General features: G+C 55.6%; 1 protein-coding gene across 3 annotated transcripts in view; it reads right to left on the minus strand.

Moving 5' to 3' along the window:
- Positions 1 to 27: 27 nt before the first annotated feature.
- The window catches only part of NSD2 (nuclear receptor binding SET domain protein 2), a 65,757-nt gene continuing 48,228 nt past the window's right edge, over positions 28 to 17,556 (minus strand). For 2 of the 3 annotated variants that reach the window (XM_081053820.1, XM_081053821.1), the window contains exons 11-23: positions 15,561 to 15,692; positions 14,810 to 14,933; positions 13,593 to 13,793; positions 12,607 to 12,786; positions 12,113 to 12,269; positions 11,781 to 11,986; positions 10,620 to 10,723; positions 9,271 to 9,540; positions 8,761 to 8,877; positions 5,686 to 5,827; positions 5,350 to 5,456; positions 4,390 to 4,591; positions 28 to 3,491 (exon numbers count right to left, since the gene is read on the minus strand). In XM_081053820.1, the coding sequence (XP_080909946.1) occupies positions 3,220 to 3,491; positions 4,390 to 4,591; positions 5,350 to 5,456; positions 5,686 to 5,827; positions 8,761 to 8,877; positions 9,271 to 9,540; positions 10,620 to 10,723; positions 11,781 to 11,986; positions 12,113 to 12,269; positions 12,607 to 12,786; positions 13,593 to 13,793; positions 14,810 to 14,933; positions 15,561 to 15,692 (2,214 nt within the window). In that variant the 3' untranslated portion in view covers positions 28 to 3,219. Of the gene's footprint in view, positions 3,492 to 4,389; positions 4,592 to 5,349; positions 5,457 to 5,685; positions 5,828 to 8,505; positions 8,878 to 9,270; positions 9,541 to 10,619; positions 10,724 to 11,780; positions 11,987 to 12,112; positions 12,270 to 12,606; positions 12,787 to 13,592; positions 13,794 to 14,809; positions 14,934 to 15,560; positions 15,693 to 17,556 lie in introns of those variants that run through there. The other variant, XM_081053822.1, reaches the window with a different exon arrangement.

Genomic DNA, 17,556 nt, shown 5'->3' on the forward strand with positions numbered 1-17,556 from the left:
CGTCAAAATCCAAATCCCATGGAAAATAAGTTTAAGAAAAAAGCCTTTAAAATTTCTTTAATACAAAAATACTCATCATACACAATTTTCCAAACACAACTTCCCATTTTAAATGCTATTTCCCCCCAACTGGTAATTCCCAAATCTACATTTCAGTATATTCCCCCTAAAAGTGAATTTTCAAGTTTTTATGTCTATCATACTGGTGATAGCACCCAGTATTCCTAAAAGGAGCCTGACCCCACGATGTATAAAGTTTAGACACCTTTTCGACTTACAGTTCATTTCTGACGGAAGTTCACACCTCGCCAGGTCACAGACACAACATCTCACTACTGACTGACACGCATCAAACACTACACTTCTCTTAGGATCAGGAATTTGGCAACTCAGTCGTTTGTCAGCTTTCATTAAAACAGGCTTATCTTTAACTCCTGAAAATAAGGTAGTTCTGGAAGATGGGCACTATACATATGTTCATGAGTCAAGATAAATACTTCAAAGGCGTCAGCACAGACCTGAGTGTGGAGGGGACCCAGGAGCTGAGGGTGAGGCTGGGTGTCCACGTGACTCCTGGGAGGACGGGACAGCCTTACCACGTGCTGCGGGTGCCAGGCTCTGTCCCCACAGTGGTCACATTTTATGACGGCCAAACTGGGCCCCTTCCTGTGCCCACATGCTGTGAGAGGTACCCACGTTCCCAGAGGCTGGCATGGGCACAGGAGGAATCCTGAGGTGCCTGAGCAGGTTTCGTTCTGTTTTGGCTTCTCATTCATGACAAGGGGCAGAAGCTGATAATCAGCAAGACTGAACCCCCAAACAAGCACTCCCTCAGACAGGGTGTGGGCAGGCAGGGCCCTTCAAGCTCGGGGGTGCTCCAAAAGCCTACTTGTGCTCAGGTGCATAAATTGGTTTTCTAAAGAGGTCCCAAGTTAGTGTTAATCTGTTCATTAGTTGAACAGTTTTGGAAAGGGCAACCATATTGAAAATTTTCCTAGTATTTTCTTTCGGAAAGGTCATAAAAGAATTTGGAAATAATATCAAAGTGACTCAAAATCCCAAGATTTTACTACTGTCAAAGACAAAAATAAGTTAATCTGCTCCCCAAAGTGCACTGCAAAACCAATTCTGATGTGACTCACACCGAAGCCCTCAGCTGGCAGGAAGGGACAAAGACTGGCCCGCACCTAGGGCCCTCGGCTCTAAAGAACCAGGTGTCGGGTGCCACTTGTGCCCAGAGGCAACACACGCAGGTGTGTAACGCTGCCAGGCCACTCCTGGCCGGTCCCTGGCACAGCCTCCCAAGTGTTGGCATAAAGGAGCACAAATCTGGAAGTCGACCCAGGATTTCCTTCAGACCGACTGCAATACTCCACAGTGACCAGGTCTCAGCAACCAAGTCCATGTCCAGAGAACTAAGCCACACTTGCAGAAGCAGCTGACAGATGGCCAAGCTCCGGGTTTTCCTTTTGGTTCTGTGTGTGGTTCCTTGTTCGGGGTCACGACAGAAGGGCCACGTGGACGGCCAACTCCTACTAGCCAGCGCTCGGGAGATGTGCACCCCACCGGCCCCAGGGAACCTCACACCTGGAGCAGACTCCACCAGGGTCACGGCCTGGCGAGACCCCACACCCCTGGTTCACGCCACAAAACCACGGAGGAGCAGTGGAAGGGGCCTGGGGCCCAACGCCGCCCTGCAGTTCCACGAGGCAAAACCAGACGAGAAATGAGCAGGCGACCTCAGTAGGAGTTTGCAAGAGCAGTTGTGTAAACTTTCTACAGAACAGATGTTCTCCTCGAGCCATTTGAAGAAGAAAAGGCCAGAAAACAGCACCTCGGCCGAGTGCCCCCGTCCCTCCCACGGCACACGTGGAGACAGGCCTGAGGGCACATGGGGGCCTGGCAGGACGCTCCCAACTTCCCAGGGTGAAGAGCAACTCCGGAAAAGCAGCATCGTGTCTCCCAGAGAACAGTACTTCCCAGAAGGGTCTCATTTCCTGAGGCCAGGCCTTTTTAACAACAGAAGGCAATGGAATTCTAAGGGGGCAGCATAACCGACGTCAGGCAGGTAGGTGGTGCCCTGACCAGCACAGCTCACGTTTGCCGTGAGCAGCCCCACAATGTGGGATGAAATGGAAGGAACTTCAGATGACAGCACTTCTAAACTCGGGGCCCCTCTTCAGATACTGGAAAGGGCAGCTCTTGGAAATGCACGCGGCCAACACGCTCTGGATCCCGAGGGAACGTGGCACAGGGCCCAGCTGCTGCGGAGCAGAACGCAACACACAACACCCTTTCCCGAAGTGAGCCCTTTAAACAAGGCGCCGCGCCACTCCTCGGGCTGCCAGGACTCAGGCAGCGTCAGTAAATACACATTTCAGTCGGTGGTAATGAGTGAGACAGGTTTGGCAAGACTATATTGAGAACAAAAGCCAGAAACTGATAAAGAAAAGCCAAATGAGAAAACTGCACAAAGTCTTCCCCCAAGTGGGGGCCAGAAGCTGGCACGGGGGCGTGGCCCTGTGGTCTCTGGGCCACACGCAATGGCACTAGTTCCAATCAGTGAAGAGAAAAAAAGCGACTTGGGAAATCTTACAACGCTACCACCATCCCTGGGCCAACTTCTCCCCAGGATGAAAAAGCATTTTGAGGAAAAATTTCACATTAGTACAAAAAAATAACAGCTGTTTCATAAAAGCAAAATAATGATCAGAATCATGGTTCCCAAGGAATTCAGGGTCTGAGTCTTTGCCCAGCAGGCCCCACCCTGGTCCTTCCTGAGTGATGACAGGTAAGCAGGCCCAGTGACATCGTGAAGATTAGAGAACGGGGGCCCTCCAGCAAAAACACTACTCTACGTTTCAGGTGAGATAAAAACATTTCACATGCCATCAATGCACAGTCATATCTTTAACCTAAGAAAACAGAGCGGGAGGGACCTTGACATCCTCTGAAATTCAAGTGCAGCTGTAATGCTGTGTCCGGCTTGTCTGTCCTGGAACGTTCCGAAGCACGCGGCTCAGACGAGTCAGTGCAGACGAAGCGGGCACTGCTGAGCATGGCTCAGTGGTGGGGAGACGCTCCCTCCCAAGGAGGCCTGACCGACCGTCACAGCGGCTTCCAGCTGGGTCCTCGGGCCAGTCCCACGCGCGGCCCCTGCCCACAAGGCAAGCTGGCGGCGGATGCCGCCCCTGGATCTAACCAAGTCCCCGCCGGGCGCTATTTGCCTTCAGTGACTCTCCGCCAACACCTCCTTCTCTTCCTCTTCCCCTTGGATTTCATGGGCTCTGGAAAGGGCTTCTCAGCCTTGGCACTTCTAATGGACTCTGTCCCCAAGTCATGCTCACAGCAGTAGGACCGCCCATCCTGGGTATAGCTGAAAGCTGTCCCGTCTTGGTGTTCCTTGCAAAACGAATTGGGGCAAAAGTGGCAAAATGAAGTAGAAGGTTTGCCGCACACGTCACAGTGATGCCAAGGACATTCCCACTTCCCTGCAACGAAACACAACGGGTCACCAGACAGAAGTGAAGCAATCACTGAAAAGAAATGCTAAGCCTCTGTCTAGTCAGATGGATACAGATCCAAGCGAGAGACTGCTTCCCATCGAACCATCAAAGCAGAGAAGCTGGCGCTACGCTCAGCTACACGCAGAAGGCATCTGTGTTGGGTCGCGCGTCCCCACTGGGCGGCACTCTGCCCACCAACAAGGCTGAGCTGTGCGGCCCCCGGCGGCTATGGCTTCCGTCCTGTGCCCACCTGTCTGTAGCCTGTGTCCTACAGGGGCACTCACCCTCCTGGCATTGATTCGTAAAGGCTTTGTTGTCAGACATCTCTGTCTGGCGTGTCTGTTAACCTGGCTTTGTCTTTTGCTACCCAAAAACGTCTTCTTTTCTTTACTGACATGCTTGACTTTTCTTTCTACACATTTTCGCTTTCTTGTCTTTGTAAAGACCTCTTTATTTTTTTCTGAGACTAGTTACTACTGTCCCACTGATGCCCGTGGTCACCCTGACACTTGGTGGTGGCAGGCAGTGGAGCCCACACGCTGGTCTTCCCCACAGGGAGCCAGGTGTGTGCCCATCGGCCCCGAGCAGCTGCCTGAGTGGAGGGCTGGCTGTGCACACGCCTCTTGCCACAGCCGGCGGGGCCCCTGGGGAGCACTCTGCTCAGGCGACCACCTCCCCCAGTCACCAGCCGGGCTCTGCTCCTTTCAAGCTGGATCCCCCTGTGCGGCTGGCCCACGGTCACGCACGCCCAGCTGAACGAGGCCCTGCCGCCCTGGGCTGGGGACTCCTGACCTGACCCACCAGCAAATCTGACAAATGTGACGGGACGCACTCAGGACAGGACAGGCCCGGCGCGGGGACACGTAGAACCGCAGGGACCCACCGAAGGGCCGCTTGCCCAGGCCCAGGCAGGGCAGGTGGTAGGCCTTGGTGCAGGACCTGCGGTCACACAGCACCAGCTGGCCGCCGTCGCCACAGCGGAAGCACTCGTCCTCGGACCGCTTCCCCTCGCCTCGCGCTCTGCGACGCCGGCTCTTCTTCTTGGCCTTTTTCCCCTTTTCCTCTGAAGACAGGGATGCGGACGTCTAGAACAAAGAAGGAAGTACAGCCCATTGATGAGAAGCGCATGCGCAGGTGAAATAATAAAGGCCAGCCACCAAGAGGGCCCAGCTCAGCCTGCCCCCCAGCTGCAGCCTCGCTTTCCTGTTGGGAACTTCGTCATGAACGCAAACTAATAAGGGGCTGAAACAGCAGACGCCATGTGGACAGCCCAGCTCCGGGTGGCAGGTAAGTGTGCTGGGCTAGGTTGAACATGTGCCCCCAGAATCCCATTCTTCCCGGAACCTCACAATGTGACCTCTTCGGGAACAGAGTCACTGCAGATGTGATTAAGTTGGGGTGAGGTCACACTGGGGTAGGGTGGCCCCACGCCAATCTGACCGGTGTCCTCATCAGAGGGAAAGAGACACAGATGTTTGGGAGAGGCCACGTGCTGATGGGCTGCAGGGGTGCAGCCACAAGCCCAGGACACTAAGGACTGCCCAGCGCCCAGAAGGTGGAGAGGGTCATGGAACAGATGCCAACAGAGACTTCAGAGGGGCGCGGCCCTGACAACACCCACTGGGCCTTCTGGCCCCCAGAACTAAGAGCCAGTGTGGGGTGCCCGGCACACCGTGCGGTGAAAAGGGGCCGTCTCCATGGACAGAAAGGCCAGCAGCTCCCAGGGCCTCGCCCACACCCTGCACAGACCCTCCTGCCTGTCATGGCAACAAGACTAAAAGGGATGTGTCCCGGATGTCTGAAATGCTGACATCAGCTGGAAACACGTCGGCGGTGACGTTACCTTCGGTCTGTCCCCTAGGAATCCACTGCAGTTGGAGGCCCCACAGCGGCAGACCGTTTTCTCGTTCCCCAGACAGTCGAGGTTGTAGTTGAAAGTCAGCTCTGTCCCTGGGTGACAGGAGACAAAGTGCACAGAAAATGCTGACCATCTAGTAACGCCCGGAAGCTTTCGCCAGCTCTCCCACACTCACTGCTGCCTCACCCACGCCTACACTGCGCTCAGTGCCTTTGCAATTCTCTTCTTAAAACAGACACGACAGAATGCGCCCCACCTCCAGATGGGCCCTGTCCCTCCCCTCAGCCAGGACACGGTGCAGAGCCCCCCAAGGCGCCGTACCTGCGGGAATGTCACACACAGCAAACAGGCCCACTCGAGTGTCGCCATTCACTGTCCACTTGAGGGTCTCGCAGTTGGGCTGGCAGCTGTGATTCATAAATCGGGAGTAGTTGCCTTTGGGGCCAGCGTCAATTATACGGTCCTGTAAGGCACAACTCAAGTTTCAAGTAGCATTTACACGGCTCAGCTCTCAGCCATCACAGTCTGATGTAAGGGGGTCTCCACCATCAGGAGCGTCGCTGGTGTCGCACTGAAAACCGTGGTCTCCCGTGTCCACTCAGACAGGAGACCCCCAAACCAGTCCCGTTTCTCTCGCTCATGGAGGGCGGGTCTGTACCACGTGGAGAGGACCGAGCCCTGGTGAGCAGGGGGCAGTGAGCCTGTTCCCAACACCAGCCGCCAGGTGACAAGCCAGGGAGCCAGAAGCACTGAGGACCTCGGAGCGGAAGGCCAACACCCACAGCCCACAGGACACTCACGGACAGAGAAGAACACAACTAACCCAACTACGAGACGGGCACGGGACAGACACAGGCAACTGCCAAGGCGCAGATGCAGACACACAAGCCAGGTCCCCAAGCAGCTGAGCAAAGGCAAGTGACACGATGGGTGCTGACTTCACATCATGACACACGAGGGCCGCCCAGGGCGGCAGGAACTGTGCTGAGACGAAAATCTCCTATGAGCACACTGGTTCTGCTCTCGTCTCCTGGGCACAGACCCGCTGAAAGGAAGTGCCCGTGTATACAAGGACACACATCTATTGCGGCAAAATCCAGAGGTGACGCAGTCGCCCAGTGTCAGGAAAGGGGGACAAATCAGAACAGAGCCTTGGGTATCTTCACCCTAAAAGTCAGTCTTAGACCAACTGCATGGCTGGGAGGAGTCCCTGCTCTGTGATGGGAGCAACTGAGGTAGGAAACGTGTAGGGGGACGGAGGGTCCCTCCAATAAGGCCACCAATCCTGCATTAATGCAAAACGATGTCTGAATGGGGATAAGTAAGTGTCCACACAGACAGGCGTGAGGTCTGGCTGCCGTGGCCCCTGGGCACTGCCCCACACCAGCGGCAGGCCTGAGCCGCCTGCCAGGATCCGCTGCCCTGAGCGCCCTGACTCTCCATACCCTGAAAACCAGAAATGGTATCAGAACATGCTTTTGTCTTCGCATGGTGACAACTGGACTGTCTGTCACTGCTGCCGGTGCTCCCTGACCCAGAAGCTGTGGTGCGGACCTCCCGCTACTGGCGCATGCCGAGCCGGCTCCCACCTTTGCTGTGAGAAGGCTACAGGCGGTGCGCTCACGTGTCCGTGCTGTTGTCTGCAGACTTTTCTAGAACACGTCCCGGGGGAGGCGTGCCAGGGCCCTCGACCCCGTCGATGGCCACAGGCCCAATGTTTTACCGGGTTGTCAGCGAGCAGGGCAGCCCCGCAGATCTTCACCGTTTCACGCACCTTTTTCCTGGCATTTTGCACAGGTCTGTCCCGTGTCTATTCTGCAGACCAGACCCTGGGCAACTGTGTGTCAGGGGCTTCCTCACAGATGACACCTGAATTTTTACTTCTTGTCTTGTACCTTTCCTCACTCAAAACTTGGTTTTATTGCAACTATTTTACCAACCTTTTGCTTTACTTATCCAGGGTTTTAGCCTCACGCAGCCTCCAACCCCTGAATTATACAAGGTACGCCATGCCTCCCTACTGCTTCAATCCATGTGGAGTTTATTTTGCTAAGTGGAGTGATGGGGACGTCAGTGGCAGCTAAGGACAGTCTTCGCCGCGCCCTAGGCAGTCAGCAGTCATCGGCACTGGCCTGGCCTTCCTGCCGCCTATCACCTACTGCTGGCCTTGGGCCACTGTTTTCACAGGAGGCCCATACTTCACAGGGGTATTGGACAGCGCTGGCCAGGCTAGCAGACTCGCCTTCAGCATGGACTTTGGAACTGCCTGTCCAGCTATATTTAAACGTTGTTAATACTCTAATTACAACGTGCTCACATTTGGAAATATTTCCATCTTCCCACATTTCATCTCTGAACCAGAAACATGGCACGGGTCACAGTTCATCCCCTCACTGAAACGTTTCCGCCTTCCCCTCGTAACCTGTCCCCACTTTCCGCGCTGCCACCGCACTAACTTCCTCAGCACAACCTGCCACTCGGGTAACTCCCTTTGCGGCCATCCAGGACCTCCTGACCCACCTGCTGGGTCAGATACAGAGACTGTATGTTAACCCCCGTTTCAACTATCCAAGCTGCCTCACTCCCCCTCAAAGTCTTGTCGATTTCTTGTGACCTCTAAATCTCCTCTTGGGGTTCTGACCTCTTCTAATAGCCTTACTCGGTATTTCCTTTCAGACTTGGTCTTACTACCTCTGGTCCTCACCAAAAGCGACGCTTCTACCTGGAGAGTCTGCTTAAGGAGGCCACCACCCACTGTGCTTTGTACACCCCTACGCGGCTTTCTTCTAGTAGGAAACACACAAGCAGGCAATGTTTTAGTGTCTCCTTTCCTTCACTTCCGCCAGGTGCCCTGGGGGAACTATCATTTCAGGGACCAACTTGTGTGTTAAATGGTCAGCGTGGCACTTTTCACAACAAGGTGAGACACAGGCCTAGGCTTTCAATTACTAATAATCTTGCTCATCCTCCCCCAAAAGGGGGGACAGCAGAGGGAAGCATAAATTTGCTGACTCTGAAAGAAGTCACCCTGGAAAGAGCCCTTCACTGTTATGCGTCACTCACAGGCCTGACAGAGTCCCAGACACACCATCTCTGTCCTCACTCGGAAACACAGCATGTCACCCACCTTCCTTCTGAGAATGCTGGCCTTGCCAGCTGGCCTATGTCCCAAGCTGTTTACTAATCTGGGCTCAGACACGCTACGGCCACAAAATGACCGCACTGTGTAAGCTACAAGGTGCGTCACTCCCACGTCTGTGCTCTCGTCTCCTCCCTGACGCTTCACAGACAGTTCAGACTGTTCAGTGGGCCAGCTGTGGCCTCCAGGTACCTGCCCCAAGGGGGGGCACAGGCTTGAGCCGCGAGCACAGGTTGCATGGAGCCTCGGCACGTTACCTTGTCGATGGTGAGCATGTAGAAGTGGGTGATGTCATTCTCGTGCGCATGCCTGATGCGTGCCATGCACTCCTCCTCATCAATCAGCTCACCCACGTACTCGTTCACGAACTCGCCCTGGGATCAGACAGCGCAAGTGAAGACATGGACAGATGGCCGCTCCTGCCCCCGAGTGCAGCAGGCGAGGTCACCTCTGTCCCTCCCATCCCGGGACCTCCCACGTCCCCTCGGCCACCACCCACAGCACCCGGGCTGCTTGTCCACGGAACCCGGTCATTTCACATATCTTCACAGAAGCAACATCAAAATTTTGATGAAAGGCATGTTTCAAGGGATGTTAGGAGTCTTACCTGGATGGTAACTTTCACATAACGTTCTACAATATTCAACTGTACTAACTCAAAAACATTTTACAATCCCCTCTTCCTTGAGCAAAAGTACAGTAAGCGAATCCCAGTCTAAGCGACCCGTGAAGCCAACTCCTAAGGGCAGATGGCGCCCGGCACAGACCTTTCTGATGTCCCTCTTGGCGACCAGGCCCCATCCCTTGCCGTCTGTCCTGATGATCTTGGTCTCGGGGTACTGGCGCTTGGTGAAGCACTGGTTCTGGCAGGACTCCCCGGCGGGGCACACCTGCGGGTGGCACTCAAACATCAGCATCCTATTCAAACACTCCGAGTCGAAGCCGCATGGGCTCTCATCCGTGGCCTTGCAGTTGCACTTGGGGATCTCGGAAATGTCAGCCGTGTAGATCTGCACTTTCCCGTAAGGCTTGTTCACCTGCGGGAAAGGTGAGCTGCCTCAGTCCCAGCACCGGCCCCGCCCAGGCAGCAGACAGCCTTAGGGGGACCTGGACCTTCAGGGGCGGTCCAGCCCCACCCCACACCCCATTTCTCATCTTAGCGTTTGTGTTCCTTGTGTACAAGAGCTCACACTTATCCAGGACGACACACGCAAGGCATGGGGAGACCCGCTCTCTACAGCGCCCCCGAGAGGCGCCACGGGCACAGCCCCGCCCCGGGAACTGTTTCTGGTTAATGGGCGAGAGCACCCAAAGCATCAGAGAAAACAAACTGAAGCAGGAACGTGACACAGCTTCACTGCTGGGGGGTGGCAAACTGCGACACTTTGGGGAACACTCTGGAACTACACCCCAAGAATCGTCCCAAGAATCTAAGTTTCAGGTTCTCTGACCCAGTAGTGCCATTTCCTGGGACTCACCCCAAGCAGACAGTCAGTGCAGTTAGTACAGAGAACGCCTGTTTTACACGCAGACATGCTGACTACGGCCCCAATTTTAGGAGCAAAGACAGAGCCCTTGACCAGCTAGAAGGCGTCAGAACACATGTGTCACAAGAGCGCCAGGCCCTGGGCACTGGGCTACAGCTGGCACTGGCTCACCGAGGGCAGGCGGCTTCGAGGAGAGCACCTAGCCCTCTCAGAGCCGAGCCCTGGCTATGCTTCCTCGCGCACCGTGGGGACATGAGACATGCTTCCTGCAGGGCTCCTGGGCTCACTGGAGTCCATTCTGGGCCGTATTCAGGAACACCCTGTCCTGCCAGGCTCGTCCCACCCACCCTTTGAGGTGGGATGGTCATCTGTCTCAGAGGTTTCGGGCTGAGCACTTCCGGGGCAGCTGATCTCCAGAGCTTGGTGTCAACGTGCTCCGGGCACCAGCCAGAACTGCAGGGCTGAACCTCTTGCTCAAAGGCCAAGCTGCACCCACCCAGTCAGCCTCATGGAAAAGGACACGCCTGGTGGACAGCGTATGCCGTCTGCCTGCGACTGCCCACACAGCTGCCCACACCGGGGAGAGACACACACACACGACCGCGGGGTGCCGCGCTGCCTGGCGTCACCTTGATGTGCTTGTATGGCGGGGGTTTGCGCTCGCTCTCTTGCGTTTCTCTGGCCTCCCTTTGAAGTTTGATTTCACGAAAACGAGCTTCGGCTTCTTGCAGTGCTGAAAAGTCGATGAAACACAAGGAAAAGACGTGACTAAGTAACAACGTCTGCCCTTTAAGTTCTGCCTCACTGTCCTCCGCAGACTCCCTTCCTGGAGGCAGTCTCCAGTCCTCCCAGAACAGAGAGCACAGCGACTGGAAAAGGGCAGGGCTTTTAAAGGCTGCAGACATTTTAAACCTGGTTGGCTAAAGTCTGGGTGGTGCTCTGTGCCAGCTTGTCCTAGCACAGAGCCCCAGGTTCCCCACGCTTGGCTGTGACCTAATGACGAAGCACCAGGCACCAACACTCACTGTCCCAAGATCAAAAATGAAAATGCAGTTTTGTTTCTCTCAAGGATAAAGCGACCGGAGGAGTGGGCAGCGGGCTGAATGAGAAAGAACAGGAGCCGCGCTGGGGGTCTGGGCACACCGCGGTGTGGCTGTCACCAGGCAGGTCTGCTTCTGGGCCTAGTTCTGCAGAGACCCTGGCTTCCCCACTCACCACATTCAGAGGCCTCTCAAATCCAACACCTCTCTTGTAATCACCACTTGTGAAAACCTCTGGTGCCTACCCACCCTCAGCAGGACTGCTGAGGGCCTCCCCTGTGCCCAGGGCCCAGAGAACAGTGCCATCGGCCGGCCGCGACTCACTGTCGCTCCCCCTGGATAGCCCTACGCCCGCCAGCCCCACCCAGCGTCACTTCCTCCAGCCTGGTCACCGCCTGCGCTTCCTGTCACCCGACCCCCACCAGACGCCCCGAGTGTGCTCAAGGGCTCAGGTCTGGACGCAGGAGGCGCCTCCATCGCCACCACCCACGAGGTGAGCTGCGACACTCCTGCAGTCAGCACCGAAAGGGTTCCCCAGAAGCAACTTCCCGCATCGTAGTGACGTCAGTCACAGTCCCATGCCCCTGAGCGGCTCTGTGCCGACAAGCCGCCCGCAAACCTACTCTTGCCTAACATCAGGGACGGCCGGCAGGCTCAGTCCAGTGTTCCCAACAGACACCACTTTCGAAGAGCAGAAAGCAGGCTTAGCCCCCGCGGGGGCCGCCTCACGCCGCCTGGAAAGCTCCGTACCGTTTTTGAAGACTCTGCCGATTCCTCTGACGCCCTGGTAGCGGCTGCCCCGGTCCCCCTCCATGTACGGGAACACTCGCGCCTGATGCGTCCAGTAATAATCTTTAGACCCAAAGAAAAACACAGGGAATTCTCCAACCTCGTGCTTCATTTTCTGAATATTTGGGGGAACATTTTTGGGATGGCAAACTTCTGCCGGCCACCATCTATTATAAATATTAAAAACAGGGTTCACAGACTCTTCAGAGAGAGTGACAGTAACTTCAACACTGTAAGCTCTGTAAAGTAAAAAGAACACATTCAACAGCAGCACAGGGCTCTCGCTCTCACACCTGTAGTTCCCGAGCTTAACCCAAACGATGTCCTGGAAGTGCAGCTTCTTGCCCGCCCGGCAGTCGTTGCAGAACCAGCTGCCATCCGGCATCTCGATGTTCAGGCAGTCGGGGTGGAAGGCCGCCGGGCAGGACTCGCAGCACAGCAGGCTCCCCCCTGCAAAGGAGGGCGCGGCTCAGCTCCCCGTGGGGCAGGCGCCTCCAGCCCTGGCCCCTCCAGCTCCGTTTCAACAGTGGCCTGTACGCCCACTAGTGGTGGACCACTAGTAACGTCCCACGAGTCGGAGACGGCCGCGTGGGCCAGCACACGTGAAAACACGGACATGCGTGGCCGCCACGCAGAGCAGGTGGGCACCCGGCTCCCAGACGTGTGCGTGTGGGGGCGGGGCCTGCGTGCACCGGGAGCTGGAGCTGCGAGAAGCCAAGCTCTGGCCTCCGGGCCACCAGCCCTGAGGCCACCAGCCCCGTGCACTTCCCTCCCCGCCTGCCCTCACCTTTGGAGCACACAAAGCACCAGCTGACGTTGACGTGGGCGTGATGCCTCTTCCCCTTCCGGGCCGTGAAGTGGCCCGGGCAGATGATGCTGTGGGAAGCCAGCACCGAGCATCCCGCTGCCAGACAGGCGTCCCCTCCGTGATAGGCGACGGGGCAGCGAACACAACGCATCATTTTACCTGCAGCAAAGAGAGGCGCGCTGAAGACCCGCACAGTGGACAGGTGGCTAGAGACAAGCCGTCTGCCCGCGTTAGAAGTCACGAAGTAACTGAGCAAACAGTAACTAGGCTGGAGAGGATGAGAACGTCTAATGGACGTCATGAAAACACGTTTCCTCAAGGCAAAGAAAGGCGTCTGGGAACGACGTCTGCGGCGGCCCGTCAAGCATTTGAAACCGGACCCTCTAAAACAAGGTCAGCGTGTCTGAGCCTGGGCACTGCTGCGTGTGGGGCCCGTGGGACCGGCCCGGGCGGTGCGCGGTGCTCAGCAGCACCCCTGGCCTCTACCCCTAGGTGCCAGGAGACACCCCCAAAATATCCCCAGACATGGCCCAATGCCCACGGGAAGGGCAAAACCACCGGTGGCTGAGAACTCGGTGTTAAGTAGAGATAACCGGTCGTCCTCATCCCACACACCTACCATAAAATAATACAGATGTGATTTGGCTTCAAAATATTTAACTCATGCAGGAAGAACCATTAAAACAGGACAGACTCTTATCAAAATGATGCAAAGGTGGCCCTCTAAAATGAAGGATCTTCAAGATGATGTTTAGGGCAGAAAGAAGGGATGTGGGGGAGGCGCCGTTCCTTGTCAAGAAAAACCCTAACCCAACCTGTGTCAAGTCAGTAACTGAAACAAAATGCTTACTCCAAATACAACTAGAGTTACAGGCGTTGGCGACAATCCCAGGGACAGCACGCCCGCCTCCCACACGCCGTGTGCCTGAGCCCGGAAGGGAGGCAGAGCCGCCAGGGCGCCTGACCTTTGGCTGGCCGCGGGTTGGATGGGTTGACGGCGTGGCAGCTGGCACAGCTGTGCAGAGGGCAGCGGAAGCCCCGGCTTTCGAACACCGTCAGGGGGGACTTCCTCACACATGCCTCGTGGTAGAACTTCCCACACTGTGACACGACACAGCGCTTCACATCTGCCTTGCTCTCCTTGCACACGAAGCACGAGTGAACCCCTAACAAACGGTTAAAGGGGGGTGGGAGGGGAGAGAGGTGCAAGGACAGGAATTAGTCCCTGAGCCACTGCGACCCGGCAACTGTGTGGGAGGGGGCCCTGCTGCGACAGCCCGGCTCTGGTCCCAGCCATGCGGACGCAGACGGGGCCCGCAGGCTCAGGGCAGGCCGGTCGGCTCAGTGACCTTGCCGCAGCCTGAGCTCTGTTCACCTGCAGGGCAGGTCTGACCGGGCAGTGAGAAGGAGGCCCACTCAAGCGAGCGAGAAGCCTGGAGGACAGGCTCCTCCTGTGAAGGCGTTCTCTGCCCCGACAGCCATCATCCAGCGACAGGCAGACAAGAGCCCTGGAAGTGGTGTCCTGCCGCGCGGTCTTGACTTGGGTGGCTTTCCTGACCGGAACGCCAGGCCAGCAGACAGGAGGTGACCGGTGCCAGCAGATGTGCTGCCCGGCTCCCGTCACCCCAGACTGCTGGTGAGGCCGGAGGCGGCGGAACCAAAGCAGGGACCATCTGTCCGGGACAAGCACGGAGCTGTTCTTTCCGCTGAGCTGAAGCTCAGGTCCACACCACAGCTCCAGGAAGAACTCCATGTTCCCTGGCCTCCGGCGTCCTGTGAGCAACCAGGCCACCTGCACTGGTAACACCAACCGCCTGGAGCCCTGCCATTCACACCAACCCTCAGCAAGGGGCACGGCAAAGCCCACAGCCAGTGAGCACGTCATTCTGCCTGTCACCGTCTACTGTCCTATACTGTACGGTTTGAGCGACTTTTTCATGAAAGCAGTCACACCTATGGCCTGAGGGGAACGAACGGCTGCGGCCCCTGCGTGTTAAGCTGGCGGGGGAGACAGAGACAGGCGGGCAGGGCAGCAGGGCTTCCCTTCAGCTGGTGGCCCAGATGTGCACCTGGAAAGGCCCCCAGCCCTCAGGTATGAAGGGAAGATGCAATGGGACGTCACAGGGCTGTATAGCCTGGGGACAAGCCCCTCCCTGTGAGCCAGAGCCAAGACAGCACTTGCCTGAAGAGCACTCGCTGCAGGTGAACCGCCCTTCGGGTCTCCGGGTGAGGCCGAGGCAGGCCAGGTGGAAGGCGCCGCAGCAGGGGCCCTCGCACAGCAGCAGGCTGCCAGTCTTCTCGCACAGCTGCGGGGGAGGGACAAGGGGCGGTGAGGAGACGCAGCACCACAAGCCCCTCCCCACCCACACTCCACAAAGGAACGGGCCACTCCCACACAGGTCAGATTAAGACAGTGAAGGGTGTGCGTCCACAAAGGGACCCTCAGCAGCAGCAAGGGAGACAGACGGGAACACAGGCCTAGAGAACACAGGTTTCAAGGCCGACTGGGCACCGTCCTCCGTCTCATCAGAAGTCAAGTCAAGCCTGCCCCACCGCAGCTGAGTGACAGGCTGCTCACACACAGAGTGCTTCCTTCCAGCATCCCCATTCCAGCACAGAGCGCACCAGGGTGTGGGGTGGAGCCCGGCGTCAGCACAGCTCCCGCTCATCCACACACACTTCATGTCCCTCACAAAGTCTGCACGTGTGTGTGTGTCATTCATATAGGAGACACATCCTGCATCCAAGTGCATGGTGCCACCTGGAGCCCTTCATCCGGGACGTGCTGGTGGCCTAACACCATCAAAACAGAAATCAGTGGGTGGCGATAGGATGACCGGAGGTTGGAGGGAGAAGCTGCAACCAGACTCACTCCCATCCACCTGGGACAGGAGGCAGGTGCGGTAAGGGACAGATGGCAGCCAGTCCCTCACCTGACACACGTGCTCCTTTTTGGCAGTTACTCCTCGTTCAGACTTTTTTGATGAGATGGACACTTCGGTCTGTGTTTCGTCTGCACTTTCATACGGGGACTCCAAGGGCTCGTCTCCCGCACCGTCTGAGACCTGGAGAAGAAGGAGGTGGGTGACAGTTCACTAGTCACAGAGCAGCCTCAGAGACACACCCAGCTGGCCCCATGCCACACACGCCCTTTATGGCAAATGTCCATCATCAACTTGTTTTTGTGACAATACAGCCTGTCGATAAGCTATACAGAAATTCAGAAATGGAATTTATTCTATTTAATTTTTAGCATACATATGTATATAAGAAGCAAAATGTTGAACATGCCCTTTTCATTTAACAGCCCTTAAGAGTGGAGTAACTTTCGTGAAAACCTAAGGTGCTCCAGTAGGTGGACTAAGACGGACTTTGGGACCTAGAATCTTGACCTTTCTTACCCCAACCAGTTAGGGTCCAACTACTTCAAGGTAAGAGAAAGGTATTAATGGCAAATGGATTTTTAAAAGAACCGGAATGCAGCGCGGACATGTGAGCCTCCAGACCATGACCATGCTCGCCTTGCGATGGCCGTGCCAGACTGTCCTGCATTTCGGAGGCATGTCCACGTGCCACTAGTCACACCTGCAACTAACTCAGCGTCCAGTTCTTGTCCCCCTCCCGCTGCCTACATTCCTCACCAGAGGGGAGGGTGGGAAAGTCAAAGGGAAACCTGCCAACCAGCCCTGTTAACATGAGAGTCTGAGTGAGGGGCTGCATTTCACCTGAATGTCTGGCCCATTTATCAGAGCCCATAGGCCGCTAGTCCCTCTCCCCATCCTGGTACACAGTACTTTTCCTTCACTTGACCCGGCAACAATAAATCTTTAAATAGAAACCAGTAAGTCTTTAATTAGAAAACTTTCTGATATATCAATTTCAGATTTAAAAAAACACACTTAATATTAGTCTGATGTTAGGTGAATAAATGTTGAAAACTGAATTTTTCAACAAAGCAAAAGTATACACTGCGTTTCCTGTACACCTAGTAACAAGTAATTGTGTTACAGGCTTGCTGTTTGCCAGTGAACACAAAGCTAGAAGTTGAAATTGGGCCACATTAAAAAACGAAAAACAAAACAAACCCCACCCAGCAATCTGCCCAATTCTGTAGCCTATCAAAGAGCTTTCTCCAAATTTAGCTCCGTGATATCACAGGGAGCAGAAGAAAAAAAACAGTGAAGACGGTTTTGCTGACTTTTTTTGACAGATCTGTTAGTTTTGAGTAGTACGTGGCGGGGGTGACAGGTGTGTGGCCACAGTTCCAGCCTCAACACTCTGATGTCTGACACATCCCATAATAACAGTCTTAAGAGAGAGCGACCTTTTAAACTTGATTTCCTCACCTTCTCCAGGAAGATGGAAATTGCAGCGGGAATGAACACTAAATTCCAGGAGTCTTACACTGTAAAACTGTCGCTGTGAGGCTGCCTGGATGGAGTCGCCAGGCGCCTCCAACTTCTTCAACACTAACACCCAGAAAGAAGGCAACTTGGGAAAACGCTCTGAGCTCAAACTCCAAATCTGACACGTGCATCAGATGTGGGGCCCCGGCGGGGACTGCAGACCGTGGCAAGGCTGCAGTGGCACTGGGGCCGGGCACCGGGCATCGGGGACCAGCCACACTGCCTCGGGCAGACCTGATGGAGCATGCCGGCACCAGGACCCAAAGAGCGAGGCTTGGGTGTGGGCTGGGGAGACCCGGCGCCTCGCTCGCCAACCTGTGTTCTTCCCTCGGCGAGGCTGGACAAGTTTCGAAGCTACAAGAAAAAGTGCGGAGAGGAAGACAGAAAACACAGACCAGTCCTGGGTCAGAGGAAGGAACAGCACCTTTTATTTAAGATTTACAGAAAAAGTTAGCACGTTTCCACTTGGCGATATTTCCTAAGTTAACAAAGTCTGTTTTGCGGAAATAAACACTGAGTACAC

The sequence above is a fragment of the Rhinolophus hipposideros genome (assembly GCF_964194185.1).
Source record: "Rhinolophus hipposideros genome assembly, chromosome: 1".
NCBI classification, from domain to species: domain Eukaryota; kingdom Metazoa; phylum Chordata; class Mammalia; order Chiroptera; family Rhinolophidae; genus Rhinolophus; species Rhinolophus hipposideros.